The sequence below is a fragment of the Trachymyrmex cornetzi genome, unplaced genomic scaffold (genome assembly GCF_001594075.2).
Source record: "Trachymyrmex cornetzi isolate Tcor2-1 unplaced genomic scaffold, Tcor1.1 scaffold64, whole genome shotgun sequence".
NCBI lineage: Eukaryota > Metazoa > Arthropoda > Insecta > Hymenoptera > Formicidae > Trachymyrmex > Trachymyrmex cornetzi.
The window spans coordinates 279,894-289,316 of record NW_017299959.1 but is presented as its reverse complement, the minus strand read 5'-3'; the positions used below and the strand labels follow the sequence as shown (position 1 = coordinate 289,316).

Sequence of the window (9,423 nt, the reverse complement as noted above, 5' to 3'; positions counted from 1 at the left end):
TATATTATTATTAAATGAAATTTAGAATAGTCTGTAATTTTTTCAAGTAGTTCTTAACATATTGCATTTGCCTTACAACCTCCTTAATGTCAGCAATAAGAACTTTTTTTTAAGAAGAAAGTTATTGATATCATTTTGTTTACAAAATATATTGGAGTTTACTTATAAAAATTGAATACGTGATTGAAATTATAACATAAAAAAGAATAATTTTACCATCCTTAAAATCAGAATGTCCGTAAAACAAGTCTCTGCATGTCCTCGCCGGATTATCTCTGGTACCAATTGGCTTACGCATTAAATGCAATTCCTGTCGTATGTTATAAAAAGCCTTGTTTATGTCTGAAAGCTTCTTGTCGAATATCTCCTCTTCATCGCTAAAAATAGATGAAGAAAATAAAGTTCCCCTCTACAATCTAAAAATCTCTAAAATCTAAATTTGCTAAATGCAAACTTATAATTTAATTGCAAATATAAAAGTAAAACTTATAATGTTATAAAAGTGACAGTTTTTATGTAATGTTTGTAGATTTTTATTTTAGATTTAATTAGGATTCTTACATGTCCTCGAAAGCATCACGTTTTCTTCTGGCTAATTGGTCACGATATATCATAGGTGGTATTATTCTGTCAAAATCGGACTGTCCTATTGACAAGCCAGGCGGTCCTGGTGGGCCTGGCGGACCCGCCGGACCTAGGTCACCTCGCATCCCATCATTTCCAGCATTACCTTTTAGCCCAGGCGGTCCCAATGGTCCGGGTAGACCAACAAATCCTTGTTCCCCTCTAGGTCCAACCTGACCAGAATGTCCAGGATTTCCTTTGAATCCTTGTGTTCCAGGAAGTCCGCGATCACCTTTCTCTCCCCGTTTTCCATGATCGCCTTTAATTCCAATCAGTCCCGGTTCGCCTCGATATCCTTTAATTCCTCTACGACCTTTATCACCTTTCTGGCCTTTTAAACCAATCGGTCCAATAATCCCAGGAGCTCCAACAGCTCCCGGCATACCTACAATACCATTTTCCCCAGCCGCGCCTGGCAAACCTCTTTCGCCTGGTAAGCCAGGCAAACCAGAAGGACCTTGAGGTCCGACAGGTCCTTCAAAACCCGGCGCTCCAGGGAGACCGATATCTCCTTTCTCTCCTGGCAAACCTGTATTACCTTGCTGACCCGCAAGTCCTTCCGGACCCTAGAAATTAATAGTATTTAGAAATTTAAAGTTTTTTAATATTTAGGAATACTCTTATATACATTTAAAATTGCATTTTTAAATATCTAATTACGTCTTCAATTAATTATTGTTATATTTAAAAATAGATATCTTCTATCAAAGAATAAATTGAATTTTTTATACCGATTTCCCAGGAGGACCCGATAATCCTTCCTTGCCAGGTAGTCCAGCTTCGCCTGGTACGCCAGGATCACCTATTCGTCCATCCTCGCCGTCCTTTCCAGACTCACCTTTCGCGCCCATGAGACCGGGTTCTCCAGGCGGACCAGGAAGACCAGGTAACCCAGCATCACCTTTTGGTCCCTCGGGACCAATTAATCCTCGTAGTCCAGGAAGTCCAAGAAGTCCTAATTTACCTTCCTCTCCCTTTATTCCTGGTAGACCTCTTTCTCCCTTAAGTGCATTATATTATACATAATATTATAGCAAAATTATATATATTATTATTATAGCAAAATTTCTGATGTATAATTTCTAGTATGTATAATTCATATTACCTGTTTTCCCTCTAGTCCTGGCTTTCCGAGAGGTCCTGGCATTCCGTCATCTCCTTTTTCGCCTTGACGACCTTCCGGACCCGTCGGACCTTTTGTACCCTTAAGGCCCTTGGACCCTCTTAGACCTCGCTCTCCCGGAATTCCTAAAGGACCTATAGAACCAATAGTTCCAGGATCTCCAACTTCACCTTTTACACCTGGTTGACCTGGTAAACCACTCGGTCCTACAGATCCAGCAGGTCCAGTTGCCCCGACCGGACCGACCTCGCCTTTTGGCCCTCGCTGTCCAATCTCACCCGGTGGTCCTTTCTCTCCTGGAGGACCTACTAAACCAGATTCACCACGTGGTCCTTGTACTCCTTGCGGACCTGGAAAACCCTGTATATTATGTTAGTATGATTAAAATAATTATTTACAGTTTAAAATTATTTTACTTTTCAGTCAATTAATCGTACGTACTACGTCCCCTTGAGATCCTTTGAATCCTTTTTCACCAGGTGGACCTACGTTTCCTTTATCACCGTCTTCGCCCGGAGAACCAACTGGTCCGGGTGGGCCTGATAAACCCCGTTGTCCCGGTAGACCGTCACGACCTACAGGTCCAACTGGCCCAGGATCACCCTGTTAAATAAATCTATTTTAATTGTATATTGTTATTTAATTACATTGTCGCTAAAAACTATACTTTTTATTGTTGTAACTATATATACCGCATGTTTAAAAAAATATTAAAGATATTAAAAAACTATGAACAAAAACAAAAATAAAATTGTACGATCCTATCTGATTTGTATGATTACTTTTTCGCCTTTGAGGCCGATGGAACCCTCATCTCCTTTGTGCCCTTGTTTCCCTTCTGGACCTGGCGATCCGTCTTTTCCGGGTTCTCCTTGAATACCCTTGTCACCGGGTGGCCCTTGAGCTCCAATAAGTCCCATTTCACCCTTCAAGCCAGGCAATCCCTAGAATTTATAATTAATATTAAATATACGTCTCGTCATAATTAAATATTAAGTAATAATTAATGTTTATTAATATTAAATAATAATTAATATTTACATCTTACAATCCTTATTTTGATTATAACTAACCGGTAAACCGCTCAGACCTCTTTCACCTGGAAATCCTGGTAATCCGCCAGGACCCGGCGATCCTTTGAGTCCTGTCAAGCCAGATGGACCCGTCGGCCCTTCTTTCCCTTGTTCACCCGGTAAACCGATTTCACCCGGAGCCCCCGGACTACCAGATGCTCCAGGCTCGCCTGGTTGACCAGGTTCTCCAGATGGTCCTGGAAGACCAATAACACCGGGAATTCCCGGAGGTCCTGGAGATCCTGATTCACCAGTTGGACCACGCTCACCGGGTGGACCTGGTATACCATCTTTTCCATCGAGACCCGGTGGACCCGATGGTCCAGCGAATCCACGTGGACCTTCAACACCGGGAGGCCCGATCTCTCCTGACGATCCAGGGGGGCCCGGCTGACCAGTGTCGCCTTTTGGTCCTGGTAATCCTTCCGCGCCTCTTCTTCCACGAGTTCCTCTAAAACCCTAATATTTATATATAATAATAAGTTATTTAATTTAGTACAATTATTTAATAATATTTATTTTCCATTTTTAGATATTTTATATGCTTGAAATAATCAATAAAATAATTTTAATTACATTTACTTGCACATGCGAATTAATTTTGTAATCATAAAATGTATTATACATTTGCAAAATAAAATTTACCCGTGGGCCCGTTGTACCTCGTTCTCCTTGTAATCCGCTGTTTCCCTAAAAAAGAAAGAAACAAAAACAATGTCTTTTAATAAAAAATATTAAAACTAATATTAAGAATTTCGCGTATATTCATCAACATTACTCTTTCTCCTTTATCGCCGCTTGATCCTTGAATTCCTAGTTGCCCTTTGTCCCCTTTTTCTCCAGGATTTCCAGGATAACCAACGTACCCTGGTAGGCCTACCTTTCCCTTTTCTCCAGGCAAACCAGCGGGCCCAGTCTCACCACGAAGTCCCTCAAAACCTTTCGACCCTTCCAAACCTTCAAGGCCAGGAATGCCCTGCGGACCTGTCGCTCCGGGCTCTCCTTTCGCTCCGGTGTCACCTTTTTCGCCTTCCAAACCTCTATCACCTTTTTCACCGCGTTCACCTGCTACGCCACGTTGCCCCTCATCGCCCTTTACACCTCGAACACCCGGAAATCCCACCGGTCCCTGTAAACCCGATGGACCTTGCTCGCCCTTTGTCCCTGGGATTCCAGGATTGCCTGGAAGTCCAGGAGATCCATCAGCACCCGAAAGACCTGGAATTCCTGGTTTTCCTTGTGGACCCTTTTAATAAAATTTGATTAGGTTGAATACAATCAAAATCATGGTATAATCAGAAATTTTATTATGCAAAAGTAATTTATTTCTACAACTTACAACTAAACCGATCGGCCCTAGTGGACCCTGAGGTCCAGGTGGTCCTATTGAACCTGTAGGTCCTGATTGTCCCGGTGCACCAGGTGGACCGAGTGGACCAGCATTACCTTTAATACCGGGTGGCCCTTCGTTTCCAGGAATACCGGGATTACCTGGTAATCCAGCAAAACCTCTTGGTCCAATAAACCCTCTCGGACCCTATTCCGTTTAAATTTTACTTATTGTTCTACACAAATAACTTATATTTACAATATTACTTTTAAATTATATTTTGCTATATATATTTTTTAAACATATCCTTCTTTTAAAAAATATTTCAAATTCTAAATAAATATATTTATTTAGAAACAGCATTATCTTTTAATATTCTTTTTTAAAAATAAAATTGTAATATATTTACCAATTCACCGGGTAGACCTGGTAAACCTGGAGGACCATCTTCACCCTGCATTCCTTCGTGACCAGGCAAACCTGATTCACCAGGTTTACCTGAGGATCCCCGTTCGCCTTTATCACCTGGTAGACCTGGTAATCCTATTTGCCCTTGCTCTCCTTTCATTCCTGGCAGTCCACTGAGACCGCGTTCGCCGTCTCTGCCGGGACGACCTCTCCTACCCTCTCTGCCAGGATTTCCAGGACTTCCTGTAACAAATTTTTTTTTAATTCCTGTGAGAGGCGAATTTACAGAAATCTTATAATTTGTAAGAAATTCATTCCACAAGATTAGCCTTGAGAAACAGCAATTTAAATAAACTACAAAAGAGAATTACAAAATCTTTTAATTAATCTCTTAATATACAATATACGTCAAAAATTATAAAAATATATATAAAAATCGGTAACTTAGCAAAAATTATATTCTTATCTTTTGCAAGTTACAAACTTGTTCTGTACCTTGATCCCCTCTAAGTCCAGGTTCGCCGATTTCACCAGGTTCTCCTTTCTGACCTTGAGGCCCAGGCGGTCCATCTGGACCCGGGACACCTGTAAGACCCATCGGGCCTTCTACGCCTCTCATTGCAAGCATATGTTGTGATATCATCTGCCGCAACATTTCTGCCTGAGAATCCGGTCCTTTTTCGTTGCCCTGTTGATTCAACGAGGGTATCACGAAGACGTTACCTGGCGGACCAGATACACCTGGCAATCCGGGCAATCCATCTCGTCCGGGTTCGCCCTTCTCGCCGGGAGGGCCGAGTACTCCTGGCGGCCCAGGAAACCCACGGAGCCCAGGTGAACCTCGGTTATTATAACGCTTTATATATTCTTCGTCGTAAGGGTTATTTGTCGATTCTCCGTAATTCTGCTGATGATTTGATTCCGCATTATACACATTCGCCATCGTCGTTATTTCCACTTCGTAAGATGTCTGAAATTATTTAACATCAATATCTGTGAGACTAAGATTCTATCGTAAAACTCATAAATATAATATCTGTCATAATATATATACACATTTATATAATTTAATTTTAAATAATACAATGTTTAATTTAATGTCTTCAAATTATTACAGTAAAATATTAATTTAAATTTTTGTAAGATTATTATGGATTTTTTTCTTAAGATTAGTCTTCTTAAATATTAATTTATTTCATTTATTTAATTTTATTTGTTCTTACGGAATTCTTAGTCGCTGATGTCAAAACGTTAATTGTATTTGTTATTGTGCCATGAGGTAGAAAATCTCGGTTATCATCTTCATCTGAGTCACTCTCGTTTTCTTCTTCGTAATCATCTTCATTGAAAGATGAATTATAATTCAGTCCATATCTTGATTCACGTTCACAATCTGGCGCAAACGTTGTACAGATTTCGTAAGCAGCGTCTGGATTTAGAGCAATTTTCAGCATCTCAAGACTTCCCTGAATAGATATAAAACGTTCTCGTCATAAAATTTTATAATTGTAAATTTAACTTTTATCATCAAGTTTAATTACAGATCTTACAATCTCTTTAAGAAGGAAATTGTAAAAATTCTTTATCAACTTGTTTAATATTTTTTATTCTATATTATATTATCTTGAATTCTTTGCTCACCAGATATAAATCACCCTTAAGTTGTTGTCCAATCATAAGGATGCCAGCAATTGTTTTTTCGACATTCTTCCGCAATTTTTTCGTAATATGTCTATTGCAATCGAGAATAATCGTAACGGCATCTCCCTTAATACTAACTCCTAATCGATGCCATTGCCCGTCGGAAATACCGACATCAAAAGAAATAGGTTCATTTCTGTTGTCTGGATTTGTGCTATAGAAAAATTCAATATTGCGCCCCAACGAAAGAATTAACTGTTCTTCGCCACTATCACCGTAGATAGTAAAAAGTACCGACGTGGAGTAATCTACGAATATCAATGAAACAAAGACTTTGATTTATAAGACAAAAATAATAATCTTTGAGTAGTTTTTATTAATAAAATTCAACAGTTTTTTTTTTGTTTCAATAAAGATTCAGGAAATGTTTGTAAACCATTATATTTTGAACTAATTTTGCTAAATAAACAAATTTTATATAAATGACAAAATTTTATATATTTCATATGGCAGAATTTTTTAATATCTAAGATCACTTTAAAATTATTTTGTATTATTTTTTATAAAAGAGTCTGCACTTTGTTGAATTAATAATATCATTATGGATATACGCATGTCCAATTATAATTATCTGCGAATAATTATGATATACATTACCTTTGGACGTTGACTCGTTAGCTCTCGGCTTTGCAACAACCAAGATAGAAAAATCTTGTGGTATGCCAGCCGGAAATAATACGTTGGTAGGAGCCATCAGAATCGCAGCTTCCATAATATCGTACGCGATCGTATCATCTCTGCAACGACTTTCCGTTCTTCTCACTCCGAAAAGTTGCTCTTGCATCCCCATAGCTTCAATTATATCAGTCACATTCTTCGCTAAATTGAAAAGAAAATTATAGCTAAATTAAAAACAGCACGACATCAAGTATAATAGATATCTAACGCATTTATTGTTTCTTCAATTTTAAAACAAATTTTTATTTTTCTTTTTTAACATAACAATTGAATAATTGACACGTAGCTAAAAATGAGAACAAACAGATATAATAGGCACAACTAGAAACCCAGTAACCCGTGAACCCGTAAGTCATAACTTAAATCGTTGGAACGAACGTCTAGACCAATTCAAGAAGATGCCACTCGACTGCAACATGCAACTTTGCATGCCACACATACGCATCTTAATTAATGCAATAGGGACCAGTTAGAAACGCATATACCGGCAATAAATTCATATTGTTCAGAAGAAATATGAGCTTTCTCTCTCTCTCTCTCTCTCTCTCTCTCTCTCTCTCTCTCTCTCTCTCTCTCTCTATATATATATATATATATATCTATCTATCTATCTATCTAGCAAAAAAAATAATTTTTACTTTAAAAATTTATCAAAGTTAATTATTGTTTAACTCGTTTAGTTTATGCTTATCACGCAAAAATTTATTATAAAGATTATATATGTATAATTCATATTTCTCTAATAAAATTTAATTATAGAATTCATTTTTGTTCTAAAAATCTTTATAACTATTCGATAATAATCGTAAATATTTTATTACTATTGTATTTTGGAAACAAAATGAATTTTAATCTATATTTATAAATAATATAAATCCTTCTTATTTTGGAAATCTTTCTATACGTTTCAAAACTTGAAATTAGAAACTGAATAATTTCTATGGCAAGAGAGAGAGAGAGAGAGAGAGAGAAATACACTTTTAACTACATTAAAATAAAATATGTTCAAAATAAAATATAACTACGATCGAGAAAAATTTAAAAGCAAATTTTTAAACACGATCACTCGACATTTCTAAAAAGCATTAAGCCCAAAATTATCATTTTGCACCAAGACACGCAAAGTGCTAAATATCGCTAAATATTGAGATTCTCAAAACTTACATGCGTCTTGCAGCGCAGCATCCACTGCGTTTCGCTGCAAACCGGATAGGATGAGCACCATCAAAAACAATGAATGTACAAGAAGCATGATCCACGTAGATCGCAGCGTTCTCCATTGTCTTCTCGTGTGGTCCAGTAGCCGCATGATCTTCACGCGTCAAAACATACTTCAGCTAATTTTCCGATACGTTTCATACACGTGGGCTCATCAGAGATACGACACACGAGGTCCGCGATTACAGAATCTTCGTGATAATGTGATATCTTTTTCCGATCATCGAAATTCCTGCTTTCTAACTATTGTTTCTATTTCTCTTTCTTTAACTCTCAACATCCTTCCTCGAAATTAACACAATACATTAATCCCGAATGTGGCTACTCCTCTGAACTATTTCCTCTTTTCCCTTTGCTTATCCCTTATTCAAACTGCGTTCCTCTTACTGTCTAGTTTTCTCCTGCGATGTATGAATGCAACTGTCGTCTATATATAGATGATACTTGCGTTCCATACATGTACTTTTTAGTGATGGTTCCATATCTCTTCTATTAACACTGATTCGTATATGACATAGGAGACAGATCGCAGGGTGCAGTGTCATCGGGTTAGTCCCTCCTTTCCTTCAGACATGATATAATCGAGAGCATCACTATGAGTTGCAAAAATAAATTAGAAGGAATCGACAAAATTTTATTTTATAAAACTACGGATTTCTAATTTTTATTATAAGAATTTCATCTAACAATTTTAAGTTTTCTGTTTGTTTTCTTTATCTGTTCGAATTAAAATAATCGTTTAAACAGCTGACATAACTCATTTCTTAGAAATTTTCGCTTAACTGATCCCCATACATTGCTTCCTTGAAGCATGACTTGCCAAGAATATTATATTACACTGTATTCATAATTAAGAAAATTATTTAATTACTTTTATGAAGAATATATAAAATAATTATAACATATATTAGATATATTATGTGAAAATAGAATAAAAAATAAAGAAATCAAATAGCTTTTCAAACTAATTTACGATTTTGAATATACAAATTTTATTTTACAGATCATATTTTTGTCTCATTTCTATCTATTTTATAATTATACTCAAAAAGAGTAGATACAAAAAATTGCGTGAATATATCTTTAAGAAGAGTACGCTATATATAGCAATTAAGAAGCGTAATGGTCAGTGACCGAAGCACTAAGTTATTATGAACTTTGACATCTCATATCCTCATTGATTGCATATACGTTTTGACTAGTATCTTCATATTTCTTCTTTTGTTATATAATATAGATTTGACATAAAAAATCTCAATTTATCTTAA

General features: G+C 36.7%; 1 protein-coding gene across 1 annotated transcript in view; it reads right to left on the bottom strand.

Annotated features, from left to right (window-relative positions):
- Positions 1 to 8,246, bottom strand: part of LOC108766884 (collagen alpha-1(XI) chain) — a 9,727-nt gene extending 1,481 nt beyond the window's left edge. The window contains exons 1-16 of the mRNA XM_018516433.1: positions 8,102 to 8,246; positions 6,857 to 7,078; positions 6,200 to 6,507; positions 5,782 to 6,024; positions 5,054 to 5,528; positions 4,560 to 4,801; positions 4,160 to 4,357; positions 3,599 to 4,066; positions 3,466 to 3,510; positions 2,821 to 3,279; positions 2,530 to 2,691; positions 2,189 to 2,350; positions 1,730 to 2,107; positions 1,356 to 1,625; positions 562 to 1,190; positions 217 to 377 (exon numbers count right to left, since the gene is read on the bottom strand). Of these exons, the coding sequence (XP_018371935.1) occupies positions 217 to 377; positions 562 to 1,190; positions 1,356 to 1,625; positions 1,730 to 2,107; positions 2,189 to 2,350; positions 2,530 to 2,691; positions 2,821 to 3,279; positions 3,466 to 3,510; positions 3,599 to 4,066; positions 4,160 to 4,357; positions 4,560 to 4,801; positions 5,054 to 5,528; positions 5,782 to 6,024; positions 6,200 to 6,507; positions 6,857 to 7,078; positions 8,102 to 8,246 (4,567 nt within the window). The remainder of the gene's footprint in view (positions 1 to 216; positions 378 to 561; positions 1,191 to 1,355; positions 1,626 to 1,729; positions 2,108 to 2,188; positions 2,351 to 2,529; positions 2,692 to 2,820; positions 3,280 to 3,465; positions 3,511 to 3,598; positions 4,067 to 4,159; positions 4,358 to 4,559; positions 4,802 to 5,053; positions 5,529 to 5,781; positions 6,025 to 6,199; positions 6,508 to 6,856; positions 7,079 to 8,101) is intronic.
- Between the last annotated feature and the right edge of the window lie 1,177 nt (positions 8,247 to 9,423).